Source organism: Chaetodon auriga, chromosome 9 (assembly GCF_051107435.1).
Source record: "Chaetodon auriga isolate fChaAug3 chromosome 9, fChaAug3.hap1, whole genome shotgun sequence".
Classification (NCBI taxonomy): Eukaryota; Metazoa; Chordata; class Actinopteri; order Chaetodontiformes; family Chaetodontidae; genus Chaetodon; species Chaetodon auriga.
This window is the reverse complement of record NC_135082.1, coordinates 27,217,306-27,242,660: the sequence shown is the minus strand read 5'-3', so window position 1 is coordinate 27,242,660 and position 25,355 is coordinate 27,217,306. Positions and strand designations below refer to the sequence as shown.

The 25,355-nt window shown below is 44.5% G+C and overlaps 2 protein-coding genes across 3 annotated transcripts in view; one reads left to right on the top strand and one right to left on the bottom strand.

Annotated features, from left to right (window-relative positions):
* Positions 1 to 1,363: 1,363 nt before the first annotated feature.
* gm2a (ganglioside GM2 activator) lies at positions 1,364 to 6,157 on the bottom strand. Its single transcript, XM_076738369.1, has 4 exons — positions 5,882 to 6,157; positions 4,860 to 5,012; positions 3,784 to 3,966; positions 1,364 to 2,609 (listed from the first exon to the last, which is right to left on the bottom strand). The coding sequence occupies exons 1-4, from the start codon at positions 5,981 to 5,983 to the stop codon at positions 2,454 to 2,456; spliced, it is 594 nt and encodes a 197-aa protein (XP_076594484.1). The 5' UTR covers positions 5,984 to 6,157; the 3' UTR covers positions 1,364 to 2,453.
* Positions 6,158 to 7,410: 1,253 nt separating this feature from the next.
* shtn3 (shootin 3) overlaps positions 7,411 to 25,355 on the top strand; it is a 29,116-nt gene continuing 11,171 nt past the window's right edge. For both annotated transcript variants that reach the window (XM_076739912.1, XM_076739911.1), the window contains exons 1-3: positions 7,411 to 7,740; positions 13,942 to 14,002; positions 24,892 to 24,986. In XM_076739912.1, the coding sequence (XP_076596027.1) occupies positions 7,669 to 7,740; positions 13,942 to 14,002; positions 24,892 to 24,986 (228 nt within the window). In that variant the 5' untranslated portion in view covers positions 7,411 to 7,668. The remainder of the gene's footprint in view (positions 7,741 to 13,941; positions 14,003 to 24,891; positions 24,987 to 25,355) is intronic.

Sequence of the window (25,355 nt, the reverse complement as noted above, 5' to 3'; positions counted from 1 at the left end):
GCTGGTTCAGAGTATTATCTTACAGTTTTCATTCAAGTACTGATGCTAAGGGAACGGTCGCGCCATCGCTGCTTAAGGTCGTTCATTAAACCTTAAACAGGCGCAGAGGTGAGAGGTCCTCTGAAACTTGATTGGACGCTGCGGTTTGTTTCTTCTCGGGAGGTTCCGCCTCTCAGCCGCTCTTTCATCTCTGATGGAACCACAACAGAAACAGTTAATAAACGTTCCCAGACGTCGGAGGCTGCTTTTCATCAGCGGAGCATCAGTTTCAAAGAATCCGAATGAGGCTGAAAACACATGCGAACGAGATCCTGATTCAGTCGTTCATATCTGGATGTCTGGAGGCGACCGAGCAGGTTGTTCAGCGTGCACACAGGCCTTCATTTCATGCCCTGGACTGGAGTATTTGTTCGCTCCTTCATGTGTAATTCCTCACTTTCCTCCTTTTGTTTTCTGCTCTCTTTGCTGCTTCCTGTTAACGTTCACTGCTGCAGCCACTGAAAATCCGATTTCACGCTGAAGTGTCTTTGTCTGAGCGCAGAAAGCAGGATGTTGTGGTATTCTCATTCCTTCACAAAGGAACAGAAGTATTTTCCGTTTTCATGGGTGCACGAAGCAGTAATAGTACTTATAGTGGTAGTAGGAGCAGCAGGGTGACAGCAGCAGTAATGTGAAGATGTTCAGAGGACTGCTGCCACCTTGTGGCTACAAATGGAGCTGCAGACTCACAATCCTGAACCTGTCATGGTCAGTAGGCTGGAGCTTCACTCACCACGCATCGATCTTAGAGTTAATGAACAGCACACTGGGTACAGTGTTAGTGGCAGCAGTAGGAGGAGGAAGAGTACTTGGAGCACTAGGAGTAGTAGTACCAGCAGAGGTAGTAGTAGTAGTAATAGGCATAATAATACTGGTTGTGGTAGTAGTGATGGTTGTGGGAGCAGTAGCATTCATAGTAGGCCACTAGCAGTAGTAGTAGTAGCAGTGGTAGTCGTGGAATTCGTAATAATATTAGTGGTACTAGGCGAGTGGTGGTGGTAGCAGTACTAATGGTGGGAGCAGTAGAGGTGCCCTAACTTTTGAAGACAGGAAGCTATTTGGACAGAGACGCCTTGTTTCAGAGGACGAGTGTGTTCAGTCTGAGGCTCTGCACTGAACTCATTTCAGGTCGTCCTGCTGTTTCGTCCTCCTGCTTCCACTTTTCATGTGTCCACTTCCATCTTTCACTAAGTATCATCAGTGAATTAGAACCTTTAAATACTCGGTTTATTTCCTCATAATGATGAAGAACTTTCTCTCAGTTCATGTTAAAAAGGTTTTAATTATGAGTGCTGAAGTAACTGTATGAAAAAATACACAAGTTACAGGACAGAGTTTATTAAAAACTGTACACTGTGCAGACACTGATCCCACCACTGTCATCAGCACTGTAGAAAACAGGGAAACATTTTGGCAAATTAAAATCTGAATTAATACTTAAAATCAAGCTGAACACGTTTCTGTTTCTTTTGTTCTCTCGTTCATTTCACTGTTATTTGGAAATGAAAGACTTCCTCCTAAAACTCTACTCAGGCACTTATTCTTAAGGTCAAAATTAACAGAATAATGAAAGAAAAGATAAAATATCAGATTACATCTCTCACACTGTGGCTGCCACCAGTTCAGCTACATTAATGAAGCAGATCAGAGCTGCTTGGTTCCAGCAGAACTTCAATAATGACCAAAAACCACTTTTTCAAACTTCCCCATTTCTAAAGAAAAGGTCTAAAGAACCGAAAGCACTTCAAAAACAAATCGAGGCATCAGACGCAGGAAAAAGCACATTTTTCATCATTACTGTAGAACATGTTAAAAGAACTGTTGGCAGATTGCTTTTCCAACCAAATTCTCCCCAAAAAAGCAAATTTTACTTCCAACGAAGCAAGAAAGCAAAAACTAAAGTTTCGTTTTTTCTTCCTTTTGGCTTTAATGACATGAAATCAGATTTCCCTGTGAGGACGACCTGCGACCGCTCTGAGCTTCAGCTTCTGGAGGCTCTGCTCACACTTTTCACACAGATCTTAAAATATAAAACTCTTTCTGTGGAAATAAAAAACGAATGTTTGATTGTGATTTAAAAATTTCTCATCATCTCACGCTCGCTCATTAAACGGCGCCGTGCTCGGCGGCAGCAGGTGAGCTGGAGCAGTTAATGTGCATCATCTGGAGGGGAGAAGCTTCACTTTCATGCAAAGGAGCCAAAAGTGAATTATGAGCAGCAGGAATGCAGTGAAATGACGGCTGTCAATGTAGAAATGTGAAATGTTCTTTTTTGCTCACCGTCTGTCGTCTGACTTCAGAACGTGACCCTCATCACACTCACAACTTTGTGCAACTTCAGCGTTTGTTTCCCAATGTTTGATCTTTTTTTATGTGCAAGTAAACAAAAACCTGGAACCTCCGGACGCTCCGGTTTAGCTGGAGTGAAGCGACAGAGCGATCTTGACGCAGCCCAGCTCTTTGTCCTCGCTGCCCAGGACGCCCTGCACGCGGTAGTTCCCGTTGGTCAGCCAATAGGGCAGATCCACGTTGGGCAGGTAGAAGTCGGACTGAGGCAGAGAGTACGAGCCCTGAGGAGAGAGAGGAGGCTCCAGCTTCATTCACGCAGACGGGAAATCCAAAAGACCAGAGGCATTCTGGGAACTAACCTTTATTTATAGAGCACGTTTAACACAAGAGCGCAGCTCAAAGCATCCTGGAAAGTTTTAATCCTGGTTTGACCATGAAGAGCACTTTGCAGCTTTGTTTTTAAAAACTGCATGAATAAACTTTAATTCTCCTTCTTCTTCTTCTACATTTTTTTTTCTTGTTCAGAAGACCTCATCCTCCATTATCTTACGCCGAGTCAGCACAGAAAGTTGGCGGCTCTGCTCGAACGGTGGCTGTTTTACAGGCGTGCTGGAGCTGCTTCACGCTTATTCAGAGCGAATATTTCCTTTTACAGGGTGAGACTGTTACAGCTTATGACTTAAATACTAACAGTAAACTTAACTGGGGGCTTGTTGGGCCGTTAAAATGTGCCGTTAAAGGAACAGCGGCTGGAGAGAAATGGTTCAGTAAAAAAAGTTCTGCTGTAAAAACAGTAGTTAGTGCTGAGTGTTCAGTTCTATGAGTGCGTGCTCAGCCCTCTAACGGGCTTCGCTATTGGTCGTTTGAGGAGGTCAGACGTCAGGCCGCCCCTTGGCCCCGCCCAGCTTGGAGGGAGTTTTTTTAACTTTCTGCCTTTTGGAAATCAGATCATTTTTACTCACTCAGATATTCACAACTTTTGCTTGTCATTGTACAACAGGAAATGATTTAACGGCGCTCTTCCTTCCATGTTCCAGGCAGACATCATGTCGCTATAAACCACCATCAGAGTTTATCGCTGTGTGTATTTTCATGCAGAGCTGGATGAGAATAAACTTTTTCCTTACAGTCTCTCTCAGCACGCGAACAGTTTTCGAGGACTGAGCCACCTCGGCGGGGAGAAAAAGACTGTTTTTCACCTTTTGGCTTCATGCTGAGCGCAAACTGCAGAATTAAAATGTGTCTCTGACAGACTGTCGATGCTGAAATCTCTCCATGAAATGTAGTTTTATAACTAAGTTCATCTCTCTCTTCATCCTCTCACCCTTCTTCCCCTACTCTCTCACCCCTCAACCCTTCATCCCTCGACCCTACTCCTAATATATTATCTTTCATCATCCATGCTCTCCTCCATCCATCATACACACAGTTTGTGGCCTCGTCGGTCAGACTCACAGCTTTGAAGGGGCAGTGGCAGGGCAGCCCGTAGGTGTGCAGCGGTTCAGGACAGTCCTGACCCGGAGGGATCAGCTGGTCCAGAACATTACAAGCGTCCGGATAGTGACAACTGCCCAGCTCCTCCACACAGGGGACCTTCACCCAGAAACCTGCCACCTCCTTCTCCAGGGTCACGTTCAGCTGCCGAGGAGTGAAAGAGGAAGAGGAGACAGCAGAGTCTGAGGTGACTGTGGACACTTTCTGCTCTACGAACGAGTGACGATAAATAAGAAGTAATGAGAGGAGGAGATTCACCGAACAGAACTAAAACCATGAATGAATGAAGAAGATGTTTGAACTCTGCAGTTATCAGACAGTTTGCTTGCTTTGCTGCTGAAGTGTGATCTCCACTTCAGGCCTAATGTGAATTTTTATGACAGGAGAATGAAATCAGATGGTTTTACGACACAGAGCAGAGGCTGTTTAACGACTGACTGACACTTTACAGTCACACCTCACCTACAAACCTTCTTCTGCTGAGATAAACAGCCGAGACCTGCAGCCGCGACAAAGAGGAACGCAGCATTTCCTGAATCTGCCGACCTCACAAGCCTTTCTGAAAATGTTTAAGGCCACAGAGGACATTTTTTTGACTAATTGAAGTCCTCACCAGATAAAACTGTCTCCAAAAAAAGAAATTAATGAGACTTCTAAACTGAATTAAAGACATAAAGCAGCTCATTAACATGGCATTTTCAGCTTTTTCCGTCGTTCCTTTGACAGTAAAGCCAATGAAAGAACCATAAAAGCTGAAATCCTCTTTGTCTTTAACAGCTCTGTGTGCAGCACAGTCTGATCTGCTCACATGGAGCTCACAGGATCAGCAGCAGATCCAGACACGCCTGTTTCTGCTTCACAAAGCAGCACCAACACTGAGACAAGACCGTTCAGCAGGTTTTGAGAAATACTGCACACACAGACTGGTCTGCACAGAGGACTTCCTGTGACTTAACGACTCCTTCACCAGCGGCTCAGATCTCTGCCTTTTCATCTCACTTTACTCAGAGATGAGTTCAGGGCATCGGTGAACTCACAGACAGGGGGGCACTCAGCTCAACGGACGTGGATCCAGAGGCGGAGGCCGTCAGTTCTCCCGGGATGGAGATCGGGTCTGGAGACACGGTCAGGGTCTTCAGGACAGCTGGAGCGTCCGGCTGCCCACAGTTCTTCCAGTCGAAACCCAGAATCTGTCCACGACACACATTCACAGTCAGTCAATACAACCTGTTTTTTGGCAGTTTCTTATAAATCACAGACTTTTTACGTGACTGTACCAACTCCTGTCAGAGTCTCAGCCGTGTGCTTTACATTTACCACGTTTTTACGACCTTCCAGACAGGTCTGACTTCGTTTGCATGCCCTCTGAAAATCAACGCGCCCAGACATGAAACCAGAGTGAAGTAACCCACCGCCTGTTTTCAACTCCTACATGATTTCTCCTGTATTTTATGTGCTGATGTGTTTTCTGTTTTTATTCGTTATGTAAAAAACGTATTTTTAAAAAGCTGTATACCTAAAGGTCATTGTTATTACTGTACTGTGATGGGTCATTTCTATGGTTTATCAGTTTGCTTTAGGAGGGTACAAAATGTTCAATATCCATTTCACAGTTTTTCTTAATGAACTAAAACCCTGAATATCCTCGAACTAGTTTTTTCTGGAGCTTTCAGCCGCACCTCACTGCCTTCTTCACGGTCAGATGATTGATTAATAATAAAATGATAGCAGACATAATGGAGGCTAGCGAGATGCTGTCAAAAGCATCAGAAAAAGTTAGTCAGTGGATCTTGAGTTGCCCCAAATTCAACACAAAAAGGCCTGAATCAAAACGGTTGTTTGTCTTTCCTCAGAGCTCACTGAAGGACTTTGACCTGACGTTAGATATCTTCCTCTTTAACATGTCGACAGATTATCTGTGAAGATAACTGATGTTTACATTGACAATCACTCACTGGTTACAGATTAAAGGCTGCTGTGGACCTTTTTAAGGACAAATAGCAGCCTGAACAGAATGTTATGGGAGCTGACATTAATACAGCAGGACTGGTGGTCTCACCTGCGCCGCGGTGACCCTCTTCCATGTGGAGGAGCTGCAGTTTACCTGAGTTACAACTGCAACCAGGCTCAGAGTTACCGCCAAAATGGACATTTTCTCCATGCTGCTGTCTCTGAGCGGAGATTCCGACACAAACCGGGAGAGAAACGAGCTGCTGAGGCGACCACGAGCCGGCAGGGACCGTTAGCGAGCCCCGAATAAAGAAGAACTGAAGCCACAGCCGCTTTTCTTCGTTCCTGTCGTTACTTCCGTGTTTACTTCCGCACAGGCCAGTCTGTCACGTGACCGCAGAGTCATGTGACCTGCGCCTGCATTGTGTGGTTGCTGTTGTTACGCTGAGCTGTTAAAGCTGAGAGTTTCTGGACTTTCTGTCTGAGAGGAATGATCTGATGGTTCCAGTTTATTGTACAGGTGAACATCCAGGTACGTTAAGACTGTAAGATGTCCGTTTCCTGGATGTTCACTGGTGGAGGAGGAAAATGTTTGCACCTGCGGAAGTCCACCAGCAGCTGGCACCAATTGCTGTTATTGTCAAAGTTATGTAGTTATTTATTCACTTAGTTACTTCTGATGAATTATTATCGTTATGGCTGTATAATAAAAAATGGCCATGTGATGGTGATATGATTAAGAATCACCTGTAGTTGCATATTAGCGCCTCTAGATGTCAGTGTAGTACAGCTATTATCCAATATACACAAACACAAAACGCATCACACTGTGTTGAAATGTGTCCGCGGAGCTCAGTGTCAGAGGCTGACCTTTGCAGCTGATCTGAGGTCTGTGGAGGAAACAAGGGAACGAAACGGTTTTACTGAATCTGCATGAAAATACATCACACTGAGGGTTAAACATGGCACCATGTTGGCTTTGTGACATCTGTGATCTGTGGTTTAAATCAGGCTGGAGGCTGTTTGTAACCTAATTTGTAATTCAAATGATGATGATGATGATGATGATGATGATGAGAGGTTAATAATTAATGTAAAAGCTAGACTGTATCACTGAGCCCACTCACAGGCAGAATATTACAGCCTTTAGGGAACAACATGGCCACTATGACACACGGGAGACTTCAAAAAGACCCCCCCCAAAAAAAAACAATCGGTTGGGGATTTCTTGCAAATTAAAAGAAAAAGATGAAAAAAGACCATTACGACGACATTAAGCCTATTTAAAAATTAATGAATGCTGTCATAATCTTGTTCATTCCTTATTTTAATTGCTGCAAATCGGACCTTGAATGCAACGCCGGTCTCGCAGCTGATTGAATCCTCGCACGTCAGACTCTCCCATGAGCACTTGAACGCACCCCGACTCCTTAAATGGGGGTCAAGTATCAAAAAATGACAACTGTGTGATTTTAATGCTTTTAGGGCTCAGCTGAAGACTCTGAAGGAAAAATAAACTCGAAGTCTGACAGAACATTTATCTCATCTCGCTGCGCACAAATGGTTCAGTCCGCCTGCCCGCTGCATTGAGACAAGAGGAAGAGGAGGAAGGAGGAAGAGGCGGGAGGAGGGGTTCAGGGGAGCCAGATGATGCTGGCAGTGGAAGGAGGAGGAGGAGGAGGAGGAGGAGGAGGAGGATCCTGTCCGCCGGCAGCAGCAGCAGCAGCAGCGCACCGAGCTCCTCTCCATCACATGTGTTCGGAAGAAAAAAAAATGGGCTCGTATCCAGACATGTGCTGCTAGAACCGACCTCTGTGTGTCTTCAGCTTCTTTGAAATAACCGAGTCTGCTCAGAAAAAGTCTGCGGTGGGATTATTTTATCACTCTTTTCCTGAAATGCTTCCCTGCTCATCATCCGCGCAGATGGAGGGCTGCGGGGAGGAGAGAGACGCGCACATGCAAACAGAGGTAAAGCGAGAAAAAGCACAAAACAGCTCCAACGTTTGCCTCTAATCCAATTTCTCCTGCACGTGAACCGTTTTAAAGGTGTGTGAAAAGAGCCGTTTATGTCCCGGCTCAGATGGCTGATTCCAGCCGGCTTGATTCGCCGGCCGGCTTCTCCTGGAGGTTATTGTAACATCAAAGCGCCGGACCCCTCCCTAAATCTGCCCTCTTCTCGCCATTTAAGCGGAGAGAAGAAATTATTCTGTAAATGTGTACGAGAGGTAGATTTTGGTGGTTTCATGGGGAAGTTACATGATTTCTAAATAGATTTTAATATTTTTTTTCCACAAAGAAATGTGCTGACAGTCTTGTTCTGGGCTGTATGTCTGAATTCAATCCTCTAAAATAGAGAAAAAGCCTCGCCTCAGGTGTGATGTGATATTTAGTTCATACATGAGTCCACCTCAATAGATTTCCTCCATTCGTCCCTCACATGCCTCTAATCTGCTGTTTGGTGGATGATTTTACCCAGAACACCTCAATATATGTAATGCCTTGCTTTACACACCCAGGAATTGAACACACAACCCTGGTAGTGTTTGTTAGAGCTTAGCTCCACCCTTTGACGTACAAGGATAAAATCAAATCCCTAAACCTGCAGGATGAACAGTGCCCTGCTCCATTCCATGAGTTAAACGTGGAGCTGAACCCTCCACCTCTGCAGTGCTTGTTAGTGCCTTGCTCTCCCGACTGACCTACAAAGAGGGAATAGAGCCAACAACCCTGCCCTGCTCTACCAGTTTTCTACAAATCTAACCCATTTAACCAGAGAAGTGTTAATGCCCTGCTCGTCCATTGACCTACATAAAGAGAAACTCTTTTCATTGCATTGGGAATGGAACCCCTAACCTCTTCCTGCCTTCCTCCAGTCAGTCTTAGTGCCTTGCTACCTCCATTGTCCTGGAAGGAGGGAATGAAACCAGCAACTCTGCTTTGCTCCAGCTGCAGTGTTACAAAGTAAATTTGCCTCCTAATGCATGTAAGTGTCATTGCTGCTCTAGGCCCTGAGATCCTGGGAATTGAACCCCCAACCGTGAGAGTGTGTTAGTGCCTTGCTTCATCTGATGGCCCTCAGTGCATTTCAATGGGAATGTAGGCGCTACCCTCTTAGTGCCTTGCTCTAGTCACTGCGTATCATAATAAAAGACAAAAGGTGAATTATTCTGTTAGCATTCAACAACTACAGCTCCCATAATGCTTTGCCAGCTCGTCTGCAGCTAAGAAAGGTATATGAGATACGTTTTTTGTATATTTCTACACAAAAAAATCATCTTGAGCATGCAGGTTTATTCTTGAGCTTTTTGTGGAAACACTTGAATCTGAACTCGAAGGTTCACTGACCGGCTTCCAGAGCTCTCAGCTGCATTTCATGGTCTTCACTCAGTGAATGTAGCGTGCTCAGGTGTGTCGTCACGTGATACCTGCACCAGCACGCTCTTAGTGACCACATGATCGAAGCTCCACAGTTCATGTGATGACTCACCTGAGCCTGCACCGTTCACTGAGTGAAGCCCGTGAAACGCAGTTGAAAGCTTGTAAGTCGACCTTCTTTGAGCTTTGATTATTTTGTATAGTTTTATTTGGGCTCAAATGAAAAGATGTTGAAATGTGACTCTTCAGTTCTGCAGCATTTATAGTAGAATTTAGCCAAAAGTGTTGAAACAATGTATTGTAGAAAGTTAATCAGTGTGTATTTTGATGATTTATGTCAGTTTTCAAGCTAAGCGTGTTCAGAGTCATGTTCTCAGATATAACCTCTCTGGACTGTTAGACAAAACAAGCATTTCCTGACATTTTATAGACCAAACAATCCACAGATTCCTGGAGAAAATGATTGGGAGAGTAATCGGGTGAGTGATAATGGGCCTAATGAACAGAAAGCTCCGTCCTTTTTGGAAAGACAGATGAAATCAAACTCTCGCCGTCTGTCCGGCTGATGGAGCAGAATCTTCATGTGTTGGTGGGACGTCCATCCTGGCCTGATGGAGGACGACCCCGACAGCTGCACAAACCAAAGAATGTGCCTGATCCAAACGTTTTTAGATGCCCAGCTGGTGTAAATAATCCCAGCAAAGAAGAAGAATTGAATGAAGCGAGAATAAAACATGTTGCGCACATTAAACAGGAGCAGCACGGCTAATGTAGCTTAACCAAACTGATACTTGTGAGTTACTGCCGACTTTGATTTGTCTGCTGTGCTGTTAGATCATGAATGGAGTTTGCATGTGAAAAATGTGGTCCTGCGTGCCTTTACGCGCTGAGCAGCACAGGGAATCGAACCGCTCACCCTGGCAGCGGCAGTGCCTTGCTGTGTGCCGGTGTGCTGCAGCCCTCGCTGGGCTCCTCAGGGAAATCTGAGCTGACAGTGTGTGAGACTGCAGGTAGAGCTGGGAGAAAGTGGGCCAAGTGCTTCCTGCTGCTGGAGGAGAGAGAGAGCAGGATGCCGAGCGTCCTTTTTGTCCTTTTGGTCTGCGTGTAGCAGCTTGGATTTGTCGCAGTTACGCCCATTCGGAAACTCAAATGGTAGCACCTTTGAAACATCTGTCATTACTCAAACCAGGGCGGCTGAGGTTGGAGGACATTTTGACTGAAGTGTGCTTTTAACATTAAACAGGTTGACAGCATTCGTCTGGTTTTAAGGAAGGTCTGGGGTGATGATACGTCCACGAGATGCATCCCAAGAAGTCCTGCTCTTAAGTGGATCAGATACTCCGTTTACATTTAACATGTGATCTGTGTCCCTGAGGATCAGAGCCCAGCCTGGTGTAATCCATGCAGTGAGACCACCAGCAAGCTGGAAGGTCACCTGACTCTGCATCTTCCTGCTAGCTTAAGCCTGGTAGCAGAGCAAGTCTTCCCTCATGACAATGATGTGGGAATCACTGATGGCGTCCATGGCATTGCTTCCTTTGACCGGGGAAGTGTCTGTCCACCAGAATCACCAGCTAATTTACAAAATAAGATCTGATCAGAATGCAAAGACATTTTTAATGGCAGGTGGAAACACACGTGATGATGCATCCAGATACTTTGCAGACCACAAACATACTGATTAGACTGCATCAGCCTGGGATGAATAACACGTCTCCACTGCTGACAAGAACAAACAGCAGTGACTTCTTCATCGGTCGGCTTGGTCTGTTTACCTGTGACTGATGACCACCTGGATGCAAACACCTGCTAAATACAGTTTGGTCACTCTGGGATTTTTCCTGGCTTTATAAGTGGACACAGATGCATCACTGAACAACTGGTGAGCCTGCACTGGGCATACGAAAGGCCACAAAGGACACACCGGTGGTGTCCGCCAAAAGAATTCTGCTCCTCTCAAACACATTTGGTGGGTTTGCTCAGAGTATCGTCTCTCTTGTTACTAAAATAAGTTAAAGATAAAAGACAGAAGTTGCATTACAGCTCATGTGTGGTCTGTCCTCTTTGTCCAACCTTGAGCTGGACTGTGACACATGAAACACCTTTGACCTGACCGGCCTGACACCATCACTGAAAGACCAACTGTGTGATGAGTGGTGATGCAGTTTGTCGTCACTGAATGATGGAAGAGGTTCAATCAAAGGTAAAAAAAAAAAAAAAAAGAAAAAGTCAAGCATTAAGAAACCATGACTGCAACGTTATTGGTCTAAATCTGATGAACCTTCAGGGGTTGAAGCCTCTTGTTACTAACTGGACCGTGGTCAGTCTGCGTCCTGCATACAGGCCATTATCTTTATTTTTTGTCATTACACTGAATAACTTAGATGGTTTAAGATAAGAGTGGAGGTATTCAGTCTATATGGTTTGTAGTAGATGATTGTACGTGCATTCAGTTCTTTCTTCTCGGGGTTGCTTGAACCCAAAGCGACTTTTTCTTTGTTTACTGTTACATTGGCTGATCAAGAGGTCACTGAATGCTTTACGACTTCCAATTACCATTTTAAACGAAGCGTGAGTGGAGCTCAGCAGATACTCCACCGATGACTGTGGTCGCTCAGGAGGCAAACAGGCAGGAGCTTCAGTTCTGACGATGCCCTTCCCTCGTTAACCTGAGAGCAGACGGGAGAGGAAGAGAGGATGAAAAAATGTCGCTGGGTTCAGCAGGAAAGCAAATATGGAGGGACGGTCGGGGGTTCAGAGAAGCCGTAAAGATCTGCACCTTTTCCGCTTGAGCTTTAAAAACACATTTTGTGCTCGTCTGCTGTTGTTTGATTACTCTGATTAAAACTCCACCTTTGAGTTTTCTTTCTGTTTCTCATGTCAAGCTGCTGTTTCCAAGTCAAGAATGAACCTCCAGTTTGTCCCTGAGCGTCGACGGCCTTTGTCAGCCTCAGTGACGTCTGCAGCTGCTGCTGCTGTCACCCAAGTTTCATCCCTCCAACATCCAAAGCAGGCTCCTCCACAGCTGCTCCTCCTAAATATAGCACAACATGGGATCCTTACATCAGATCCTGTGGATGTGAAAATGAGCCGTTATGGCCTTTCTGCCTTTTGTAGGGCAGCCGTCAAGTCAGCAGGGGCAGAAAGAGTCGGCCTGTTATCAGAAGCGATGGGCTGTCGGTGTGCAGATGAAGGCCAGGCAACGTTTTGAGATGATGGAGAAGGGCAGTCCGGGGGGGGGGGATGGTGCAGTGCTGCACTTTCCTGGTCTCCATGTTCTGTTGCCTTCATTTGTAAGTGCCTTCATCAGCTGAAGTGTTAATTATTAAAAAATACTGCACAGAAGTACAGTGTGACATTCCACAATGAGGTTTGTGTTCGTGGATCTCAGAAGAACAGCAGTCATCCTCCTTCAGTTCTTCTCACAGATCAGTTTCATTTACCAAACAACAACACTGCAAACACTGAATTAGATCACCAAAATGACAAGCACAGAAAAATGAACAGTGAAGACTCAGTGGCAGCTGTCAGACGGCGTGTTGAGTAGTTCTTTATCGTGTCAGCCATGTTTACAGTCGCTCTGTGTATTCAGAAAATGTGTTTCAGCACTCATTTATAGTTTTGATAACTAAACGCTCTCTTTGTGAAGATTATGCAGGCCGGCATGTTCTGATAGCTCATTCCTGCAAATTATTCATTTATACCTTCAAATTAATAATTCACCCAGCGCCCTCAAGGTCAGGTCTGACTGACACCTGGAACCTGGAGTTTCACCTGTGTGGTGGGGAAGAAACTGGAGCAAGTCGAGCTGAAGTGATGATCCTGAAGTACAGGAAGAACAGTGGAGCCATACTGCAAGGCCACAGGCCTGATCTGGACTCTGCGGTGCCTCCTCTGACCTGAGCGGACTTTTTTATTTACGTGTTAGTTGACTGGATGATATCTTATGCAATTTTACTCAAGTACTGCAGTTATTTTGAGGTCCTGTATACTTCCATTTCAGGACATCTCAGAGGGAAATGATGCACTTTTTACTTGATTACATTTATCTTTTGTCTGTTTACATGTAAAACATTTGATCAGTTTAAAACATTAGATTCATTCTTAGAAATCAAGCCACATAATAGTATATGAAATATTTAAACTTCTGTATTTTTACTGGAGTAAGACTTTAAACACAGGACTTTTCTTGTAGTGGAGTATTCTCACTCCTTCCATCACTGAGCTCATAAGTGTCACCAGAAAAGCTCAGGTCAGAGACCCTGCAGCTGTCTGTCTGTCTGTCTGTCTGTCGCTGTCTGTCTGTCTACAGTCTGTCTGTCTGTCTGTCTGTCTACAGTCTGTCTGTCTGTCTGTAGATGCAGGACAGAATGTTATTAATCAGCCTCTGACACCTGTAACGTGTTTCTGCAATAACTTGACAAAAGAAGTGTGTGAATGGGACAAACTAATGTTTTTAATTTGAGGAAATGAGTCATTAATGTTTTTAATAACAGCACAAACTACAAACATCTGTTTTTATCTCGTGAGAAGCTCCAAAGCACACCGTCATCTGTAGGTTCACCAATAACTGACTTACTGATTCAGGCACATTTTGTCTTTTTAAAGTGCTTTGAGATGAAGTTGTAGCAGCTTAGTGTGCAGCCTGTGTGTGTATCTGACTCATCGTGTGTGTGTGTGTGTGTGTGTGTGTGTGTGTGTGTGTGTGTGCACTCTGCTGGTAGCTGTGGCCTGTACTCTCAGTCTGTTGTGGAACATGATCTAATGCGTTGACCCTGCTGTCTCCTCCTGCAGTGCAACAGACTGACGGAGGAGAGAGACGAGGCGGAGCGACAACTCAAACACATCAAGAGAGGTGAGTCCACCTTCCTCCTCAGCCTCCTCCTCATCACAGACACCAAACTCAAACTCACACAACTTTATTTTAAGTGCTCAAGATGCAGGAACGATTTCAGAAGCAGGACAGACAGACGCCCGTCAGACCAACACCCCTTCACTGAATAACAAGAATGAAATAAAGATGTTTTAAAGATCGATCAGAGCATTTTAGGTCTTTATATTAAATGTTTTCATCAAGAAATCAAAGTACAGACACTTTTAGATACACCTGTGGTGCATCTCTGGAGATTTCAGTGTTGATCGGCTGGTTCTTGATCCCCCGACGATGAATCCTCAGGATATTTATGATTCCCTGACGTTTCACCTGGTGACACCATGAGGTTGATATTTTTGGTTCTGGGTGAAATGTCTGAACAGCTATTAGCTGGATTCTGACATTCATCATCAGGTAATTAGCAAATGTTAGCATGCTAACTCACTTAGCTAAGACATAACAATAAACATAAAACCTGCAGCACATCATTATCGTTGTGACCACGTTAGCATGCTGATGTTAGCATTTAGCTCAAAGGACCTAAGTATGTTCACAGAGCCTCCTTATCCTCTGAAAACTGCTGTTCAGGGTCTGTTCATAAAGCCTGTAGTTTGAGCACGTGCTCATTCGTAGTGACTGGAATGAAATGATCGACTATGGATGTGATACGAAGTTGGCTTGAATTAATGAGGGTTCGTACTCAAAGGATTTACTATAACCTGGGTTTTACTTTGTCAGTTAATTGCTGAGATCTTGACGTGGCTAAAAAGAAGTCAGCTCAACAAATTGGGAGAAAAAGCCAAACGGTCCGTTCTTAAAGCCCATCACAGTCTTAATAATCACCAATATTTCAGGTGTGCTCAGGTTCATTTTTACCTCCAGATAAAATCATGTAGATGATCTGTGGAGTTACCTTTAAAAAGGTGCCACTGAGGCTTCATCCCACCTCCAGTCAGACAGGTGACACCTTCACTTCCTCCCTCTCTCCTCCCCTTTCACACCTTCTCTCCTCGCCTCTGTCGACGTGACATCACCGACACCTCGTCCTCTGAGTGGATGTGTTTAAAGAGAGGAGGGGAGGATAGCCCTGTTTCCATGACAACTGTCAGGTTAGTTAGCCAACAGCGGGAGAGCTTTTGTGTTTTGGGGAGTTTAACCTCTGATTGTGCCGAGCGAGGAGCTGAACCTCAGTCATTATCAGGAAGTCGACCGATGACGCTGCAGTTTCTGTCATGACTATTCACAGAGGTAAGAGAGGACGTTTGACAGCTTCTATGAACAGGAACAAGATGTCAGAGTTAATGGGCGTCATTGTCAGGTGTTTAGGGTGACATCCTCCAGCTAATGTGAGGCAGGCTTTGTTTTACAGAGGAAATATAAGCTTGTATGGATAAATTATTCTGCTAAATATCAGCTGAGGCTCTTTCAAACTGTTACAGCATCATAATTCAGACCTTACAGCCGTGAAGAAGATCAATGTCTAATCAATTAATAACATTCACGACAAATAAGTTGAAGGGGTCGATGTTTTTGTGGCCACTGAGCACCAAACTGCTAGAATAAATGTTGACATTGTCACTTTGACAGCTATTGTAGAAATGCTGATATGATACATATGAAACGTACAAATTTAACGTATTTACGGTTTGCAGAATCGTACAGTGCCATCATTTTATGCTGGCGACAGTGCTGCTGCAGGAGATAATGAGGTTTTCCTAATTTAGTCACAGAAAAGGGGTCAAAGTTCAGTCACCTGTCTGTCTGATGAGCAGGCTCTTATTGTTCAGCAGGTAACAGGAGAACCAGGCACCTGGAGCTCACCTCAGTGTAATATTTCAGTTTACATCTGTTCCTGAACTGTCCATTAAGACAGGAAGTGGATGGAGTGCATAGCGAATGGATGAGGGTGGAGGTCTGTCTGAGCCTTTTCTGGGTAAATAACGTTCTGAAACTGTCTGTTCTCGAGGAGAACCTTCACTGGAGATCACCACAGCCTGACCAGCGACACAGATCACGAGGCATTTCTGATTGGTCGCTGCATGTCGTATAAAGACTGATGTTGGGTTTACGTGGTCAGTTTACATGTTGTTTACATTCTCACAGCTGAATGACCGTGGACATTAGGGAAGACGCATTAAATGTCCAGCTGATGTTTTCTTATAGCCGTCATTAGCCATTATGTCTCACCTGCCAGTTATTGATTGATTGTGTTAGACAACACTGCTCTGGCCAGTGTGCAGGATGCAATTAGGTTTGGCTAAGGGCCACTTCTGTCAGCATTGTTCAGCGTGGGCCGAGACTTACAGACGCAGCGGAGACATGCACCTCTAGGTTGTGAATTTTTCCGATGTGTTGGTCGTTTGAATTGTTGGGAGGTTTTGCAGGTGCACCTGGACATCTGGATGTCTCACGTTCTGCAGCGATGATCATGTAGATTTTAGGTCATTTTGTCCCTTCGTTGGACAAAGATGAAAAGCTGTAAGATAAATGGATGACAAGTCCTTCAGCTGGTCTCAAACCCAGAGTTCGTTGTCAGAAACATGTCAAATACTTGTCTGCAACAGCAAAACTGGACCTGAAGTCTTCAGACTCAGCAGTTCAGCGCTGATCCTCCTGTTTCCCGTCACTTCATACATTCAGGCTCTCATTCATTCACTCATTTATTCATTCACTGCCTCTCCCCAGAGAAGACAGCAGTCGCTCTTGTCATGTTATTCCCATGAATAATTGAAACCTCCTGTCATGAATTATTCAGCAGCAGAAAATGGGGGAAGGATGAGTGTGTGTGGGAGGGGGCACTCCTGCCTTGCTGTTTATCCATTGTGGCCCTTCAGAAGGCCTTTCTACCTGCTACTCCATATTTGATGGCCACGTTTTAATGAAGTTAATGAGGGAGACTTTGCTCGCAGGCAGGTACTTGAATCCAGGCTCGTTTGAATCTCAAAGGCCGGACGGAGCGAGTTCAGCACAGATTAACTGACTATAAAACAATGAAAACATGACCCGACCCGAGACTCACGATGAGATGACACACTCGTCTCAGGATGGACGAGCACGCTCGTGATCGCACTGCGTTTAATCCGTAATGCACCTGAAAGATCTCGTGGATTATTTCCTCATTACCATCAGATTAGTCCTGAGTGAAAACTGCACAGATTCATGGTTCCCAGAGGATGAATCCTGATGCTGTTGGTGATTCCTGGACAGCTCAAAGTTTAGGCTTATCCAGCATTTTAGGTCAAGACTTCAAAAACATTCCCTGCTGATACCTAAAATCAGCTGTGAGTGCCTCAAACAAAAATGAGCGTTTTCTGTCTGCCACATTTATATTGAAGGTTTAATTGTGGATGAAGGCCACAGACTGATACGTGTTGGTCAGACAGTGAAGATGTTTTGGATACTGTTTATGTAAATACCACTAAAACTGAGCTCTACTTTGAGCTTAATGCTAACTTAGCTAGCTTACTGTACGCTACTGTAAATGCTCTTTTCTGCCTATCCCACAAAACAGCACTCAACATGTACATTATCAATTCATGCATGCAGGTACGATACCATGAAAGAGATGGAAGTGGGAGCATATTTGATGCTTTAGTTTCCCTTTTCTTTACTGCATTAACATTTGGTCTCTACATGCAAACATCCGGTGAGAGGTGTAGTTCTTCTTGATGGGCCACATTGTGATGGAGTTTGAAGGACTGAAAATGTTGGTAAAAATGGGAGAACAAGCCCACACAATGCTGCTGAAGAGACGACATGCATGCAAAGTAGAGTCCTGAAACGAGCTCAGCTGAATGCAGTGCAGTCGTTTTCAGTATTATCATTTATAACTGTGCTTTCTGTGATCTGATTAGCCGTATCTCCCAAAAAAACAGCAGTTTTATCACGTTTGCTACCCAGAACATCACATCCCAGCTACATTACCTCACCTTTTTCTTCTGTTTCAGCCTAAGAGTAAGATTTATAAGAGTATTTCTTAGACAGCCGCCATTCTTAACTATGTATAATTAGCCTACGTAGCCGATAAACATAGCAGCAAGTACAAGCAACCGTTAGAAGAGAGTAAAGGTTAAATATGGGTAGAAATCCTGCAGCAACAGGGAGAGTTTCAAATGGCATCCTGCAATGAAACGTCTGTCTGAAGCTTTCTTCTTTTAGCAGAAGTAGACGTTGGATCAGAGTCCGCCTGGGAGAAACTCAAGCACCTTCAGTACCTCTTGAACTTCGTAGTTCCTCTGTGTTAAAGTAGAACGCTGCCTCTTGCCTGCAGCCATGGCTGCATGTTCCTGAGACGTTCAGCTGGTAGGAAACAGGCGGAGCTGATGTCTCGCAGTCAGTAATTTATGCTTTATATTAAGCCAGAGCAGCAGAACAAGTGGTTTGAGAGGGAGCTGAGTGTCAAACATGCCTCACAGGATGGGCTTTTAATAGCAGCCAAAACCTGTCGGAGTTTCAAATCAGCTGCAGAGAAAGAAGTGAGTAAAGGTGATTTACTCAGTATTTCCTGTTACCCAGAGCAAACCGACCACATCTTAGAAATGTTTCTTACGCCATCTAACGCTCCTGTTCCTCAACATGTAGCTGGAAGCTAACTGTGCCTCCACTTTACAGAGCTGATGGCCTGTAGCGCTGTTAGCTTAAGCAGCCCAGTTATTCAGTCCACTGTACTTAGATTAAAGCCTGTGGCTACACTTTCCCTGCATTCAAGCGCTCTCAGAAACACAGTAATTACATGCTGAGAACACATGAGGGACCAACAAACTGGTGACATGTGACCAGAAAGTCTTATTTACTCTGACAGTCGGAGAGAAGACGTGATGCAGCTTTTTTCGCGGGGCACGAGGACACGTGGCTAATTATAATAAACACTTTTATATTATTTATTGTTTTGGAGCCCACATTAATGATTCATGTTGCTGTATGTGTGTGTTTCCTTTTCAGTGGATCAGAGACTTTCAGACTGCATGACGATGATTATTGTCATTATCGTTTGGTCTGTGAAATGTGGAGAAACTGTGATGCCCGTCAAAGTTTTACAAAACCCCAAATCGAATGTCTTTTCAAGCCCAAAGGCAAGGTACCGCTGAAAAAAGCAGCTAATTTGGCGTTTTTGGCTGACAGCTAAACTCAAATCATTAATTTATATGAAAAGAATTGTTGCATATTAATTTATGTTGACTAGTAATGAAATTATTCACCAATGGTTTCAACATTACATTCAGTACGAGGAAATAAATATTAAACATTGTGATCTGATCAGTGATGAGGGACTAATTGGCTATTGTAATTGTTGAATTACAATAATAATAACTATATTTATATAATTATCCTTTTGCTTTTGACAGTGTAATGTGAAATTGGACGAGCGTTTCTGTGACTGCTTGGCGCTGACTTTAGTTTTTCCCTCCAAAAACCCTCAAATGCACAACAAATCATATTTACAACTGTGAATCTGTGAAGCAGGAGCTTAAGAGAAGCTCTTGAAGGCAGGATTAGTCCGTCTATTGTTCCCGGCTCAGCTTAAACAGCACCGGCATTAACGCAGATCTTTTTGTTGTAAATCCTTTCCGGGCAGGAAAGTGACTTCTTCAGCCGCTGATCTCGCTCCTGAAAATCACAGTTTTTCATATTAACTCTTGAACATGAGCCTACATGAAGGTCCTGGTCCTGGTTTGGACTGGAAGTAGCATCCTGCATGTTGTTGTGTGTTAATTCCACTTCCAGCTTTTTCACTGTTTTGACGCTCTGCGGTGGGATTTCACCATTACTGGATGAACGTGCTTACCGTTGACTAATCCTCCAAATCATCTGTTAATAACATGCATCGTCATTAAGGAGGCTTTCCCCGGCTCATTGGTGGAGAACAAAAGCGGCGTTCTGTTTTTAGTCTGTCGGATCATTACAGGTTTTAAGGGCACATCATTTCTCTGGTGAAGCCTGAACTCGGAGGAGTTACTGACCCAGAACAGTTTCTGACAGGAGACAGAGCCTGTAGGACAAACTCGGGCTGAATGAGAGGAAACCCTGCTGTCAGTTTGAGGCTTTCAGCTCTCTGTTATGTTCCTGTGCCTCCAGAAAAGCTCAGTTTGTGATGTGGAAGCAGGGAGAGTTCATCTCCTGCTGAGGATTCAGAGGTTCATTCGTCACAGACAGAAGTCATATGAGGCACGACTGAAAAGTAACCAAAATCAGGCAATCAAATTAAGTATTTAAGGGTTTTTCCTTAAATACTTAATCATGACATCATGTCCAGTTGACATGGACGATGTGTTAATGGCATCGTGAAGCAGTGAAATCGTCATGTCATCGCTGCATTTCATTTCCTGTTTCCGTTTTTCTGTCCTCATTTTTAGCAGATGCAGCTTGAAACATTACCTCCTCATTCTTTAGTCTACCTGCAAAGCTCTGATTGGTTGGTTGCTTTTCCATTTGGGGAAAGCAGCGGTTGTTGCTCAACAGATTGCTGTAATTCAGAAGTCTGGATCAGGAGCGATTAGCTGATGAGTTCGTTAATCAGTCAGAGGGTAAATTTTTAAATGTGCACCGATTGACAGCATAAAGAAGGAAGCTGCTTGTGTTAGTTGTTGTCCTGGTAAATGGAGTGAAATCAAGAGAGCAAGCCTGTCACTTCACTCCGCACATCATTAGCTAACAGACTCCAGTATTCCCCTGCGATGGCACCAGCTGGTGGCTCCTCTCGTAAAACGGAGTGGAATCAACGCAGGACTATAAATAGCGGAGTCTGACCCGCTCTCCACGTCTCTGCCTCCTGCGTCGCGTCTGACCCACAGAGCCGCAGCTGAACGGCGGTGCAGCCGAGCAGAGGACGATGCGCCGTGGCGTGCGGGTTGAAACGGTGGTTAAAGCCACCGAGTGCGGCCCGGAGAGAGGCGAGGGTTTAAACGAGTCTCTGGCTGGGAGGGAATCGCACCACCAAAGCCCATCCACGAGCATTAAACATTGAATGAGGGATTAAAAATAGATCCAGAAGCCTTCTCTGGCCTCCTTCTCTCTCATATCATCCTCGCTTTCCTCACCCAAACCAAGAGCCTGACTGGCACTGCACGGACAGATAAATATCACCCAAAGGTCAAAGGTCACCTGGCTAAACGTCTGTTACAGTAAAGCTGCTCTCTCTTCATCTGCGTTCTTTAGTCGTGTCTTAGATATTTCATTTAGCTGATATTGCCTTTAAATCAGGGCGTTTTTAAGGAGCCAGCACAGAAAATCCATGAACCTGTCATAAGATCTGTGTTCTCACCAAACCGTCTCACCTGTTTGCGGACGAGGCAGATCAATTTATCTGTCCTCTGAGGTCTGACGAAGTAAGGCTCGATCCACTTTTCTTTAAACTGCACAGCGTTTTTTCCGTGGCGGCTTTTCCATCTCACTTCCACGTTAAAGTGCCGAGTCGTTCGCCTAAATCAAGCGCTGGCGTTGACCTGACAGATGCTTGTTAGAGGGCGCAGCCTGATGCAGCAGCGATGTGTTGGAGGATATTTAAAGTGAAAGAACTAAAATGAAATGATTGAAACTGAATGCATGTATTTGATGTCACCTTCAGGGGCCGCACAAAATGTTTCTGAGGGCTGCTATAGGCCCGCGGACCACAGATATTATGCAGAAAGCTGATGCGGAGTCACATGAATGATGTGTGGCCGGTGATAGCAGAGCGCTGACTGGGTCTTATCTCATCTATAATTGTTTCATGACTCACAGTTTGAGCTGTAATGCAGTTTGGGGTCATAGTATGAGTCATGGTTTCAGTCCAGCAGGTTAAAAAGAACATTTTTTTTTTTAATTTAAGTTGCTCAGGGGCCTAATTATTTTTTAAAAATAAAGAGCCCAAATTATTTGCATGTGGTCACCAGGTCCTCTGCACTTACACTGTAATTTTGTGCAGTGTCTCTAAAACGTGAAGTGGGATTATTGTGTGGTTTTCACCTAAAAGGCCTGAGAAATAATGGATTTGAATCAGTTTAGTGTCGAAGCTTTAAATGCTTAGAATCAAATCAATATACGAGCTGACTGCTGCTGTACTGATGAGCCACAACTACACACAGAGCTGGGTGAAAGGCAGCTGGCTTTGTGTGTGTGTGTGTGTGTGTGTGTGTGTGTGTGTGTGTGTGTGTGTGTGTGTGTGTGTGTGTGTGTGTGTGTGTGTAGGACTAATTGTGCTGCATTCAGGCTACACGAGCAGACAGAGAAGCATTAGTCATGTCGCCTGCGAGCAGACTCCTGAGTTCACCTGAGATCCTGTGAATCCAGGTGATGGGCTCAGTGCGCCTGAAGGCCTCACTGACACACATACAGGTTCCAGTGGTTGTGATGTTTGTCATGGTGCTTTCCAGATACCGTCCTGTGTCCTGGCTCATTGGTACACTGAAGCACAGCAGCAGCTGAAACATGAAGCAGCAGTTTTCTTTGATACCATCAGTCACTCTTCAGCATGTCAGTATATAATACCTCAGTGTTTCCTGCTGGATCGATGGCAGCGTTCCAGTTTACGGCGTGACAGGTTTTCAGACTCGTCTGTTATCCGGATGAAACCTGAGCGAGTGCTGAGCAGGCAGCAGGGTTTCACTTACAGCAGCCTAACAAGCGGCCTGCGAGTGGAAAACGGCCGACAGGCTGTCATTAACTGCTGAATTGATGTTTGTGACGGCGGCACGCACCGAGCCAGTGTTAGCGAACGCTGCACCGTGCTGGACGCGCTGAACGCTGAGGCCTGATTACTGAGTTTGAACGCTCCCGACACACACTCACTGTCAGAGCAGAGCTCTGAATACTGTCACAGGTAAAAGTCCTGTGCTCAAAATGTACTTAAAGTAAAAGTACTCATTATTATATCATTGTTTTATAATCACATGCTGCTGGTTAGCTTGATATACAATCATATTTGTTATATCTATGAAGTATTTCTATACTTCTGAACATAAAATTGAATTACTTAAAGTACAAGGGCCTCGGAATACCCAGTTAGAGTACTTGAGTAAATGTATTTACTTACCACTACATGTGTACAGTTATTTTTTCCCAGACGTCTCAGTCCTGATCGTTCTTTATTCTTTCCATTCTTTACCTTTATTTGTTCAGCTTTTTGTTGTCCTTGTTCTCAGCTGTATTTCTATTCCTGTGTGAGTTTTTTCCTCAACGAGGTGAAACAAAGGAGGGAAAACACAGTAAAGAGTAGAGAGTACTCTGTGAACTGCACTGCTGACAGTGCAGGATTTCTCTTTTTTTTGTGAGGGACGACATGCAGCAAAGATCTTAAATCACCAACCCATGAGGTCAGAGCGCCGAAATCTCAGTGTGACGTCATCAAAGGAGGAGGTGTCAGGCTCTCTGCAGAGATGATGTATTTCCAAACGAGGGGAAGGTGCTGGATGCAAATCACTGCTGCACCAACGGTTCATGATAATCTGCCTTTCTGGCTGCAACAGCTGAAGAAAATATCCTAAAAACAAAGATGACATTTATCTAAGAGGCTGTCTGGCAGTGGCAGGAACACCTTCCTCCTGCCCTCAGTCGTGTGTGTGAGCAGGATAATCAGATTTGGGGCTTGTACATCGACCAGGAAGGAGTCTGTTAATGGGTCAGGGATGTTCGCGGCAGCTTCCTGCTGCCTGTAACACAATCAGCCACCGCGGCCTGAAGGAGTCCAGGTCTGCGGAGAGGGAGCAAAGTGTAGTTAAGTCTGGCTGAGATTATATTTAATGATTTAGATTTACGTGGTCACGTTTCAGTTGTGCTTTGTGTTTTGTTCAGAGAAGAAAAGTCTTATTTCTCTGATGTAAAAAGGGTTTGAATCCTCAGAAATATCTGCTGGAAATCTGATCTGTTCACACACAAAATGTAAGACGATGAAGGAGGCGAAGAGGAGAGAAATGACTGGACGTTTATGTTCAGTCCCGCCGAGTTTCTTCTCTCAGTCTAGATTTTAGCAAAGTCTCCATAACTGGGTCATTTTAAAATAACTGAGGACCAGCCGAGCTGCGGTGACACGTTCGACAGCTGCGAGCGTCGAACAACCTCAGGCTCGCTGTTTTTTTTAGCTGTTTGCTCACTGATCGTCGTCTCAACAACACGTCAGGAAAGAGAAAGCATCCTGGTTTCATGCAAATCCAGCTCTGCCTTTAAAGGGAGCTGTGACTTCGTGTTTTCAGCACAGGAACCTGAACACACCTTCTGTTCAGACGGAGGAGCACACGAGTTAAATCTGGGTGAAGGAAATTCATTCCTTGAAAACAGGAATGAGCTCGACTCACTACCTGTATATTAAATCTTAAGGCACCGGTTCCTTCTTGCACTGTTTTAGTAAATGAAAAGCAGCAGTTTGCTTCCCCTGATGATCAAACAGTGTCACACAGTCTGTCTTTATTCCAGGATTTTTGGGTCTCTCGCTTCTGCTTTGCTGATATGATCTAATTTTACAGATTCAACTTCATATTCTTTTCCAAATATATGAAAATCCTGGCAGTGAAAGGTCCATCAATAGTCAACAGCACATATTAGTGACTAAAGGAGGCTTTATTTTCAAAGTGGGACAAAAGTAGAGTCAAGTGGAGCCTCAGCTATCATCACAGATGTTTTCAGGAATGCACATAAAGGTGAACATTAAGTTAATCCTGTGAAAACTGGATGATTATGTCACATTTAAAGACATTCGATCTGCATCATTTCAGCACCTGATGATGAAATGATCTATGCAGCAGAATTTTTAAATTAATTGTTTCACTGTTAAGAACAGAAATGATGCTCTGTGCTGATAAGACAACTAAAACTCTGTGTGTGTGTGTGTGTGTGTGTGTGTGTGTGTGTGTGTGTGTGTGTGTGTGTGTGTGTGTGCGTGTGTGTGTGTCCTCCCTCAGTGTCTCAGATGGTGATTGAGGAGGTGAGCGTCTTGCAGACTCAGCTGGAGATCGAGAAGTCGTGCCGAGAGAATGCAGAGGCCCTGGCCACAAAGGTCTCACACACACACACACACACGCACGCATGCGCGCACACACACACACACACACACACACACACACACACACACACACACACACACACACTCAATAATCAGGACTATAAGATTAGCGTTATCAGGGTCCAGCTGGCGTTAGCAGGAGAATCGAGTGAAGAGCTGAGTCAGGATGACGCTGCACAGTGAAGATGTGACCACATTATCTGTCTGTTACTGCCTCAGCAGCAAAAACTGATAAAGTTTAGATGAAGGTACATCATTTATTTTTACTGTTAAAATATTAAGAACATATAATATTTGTCACTTTATCAATGAATATGAACTGGAGATAATAATTGATATTCAATATAAAAACTCTTTCCCAGC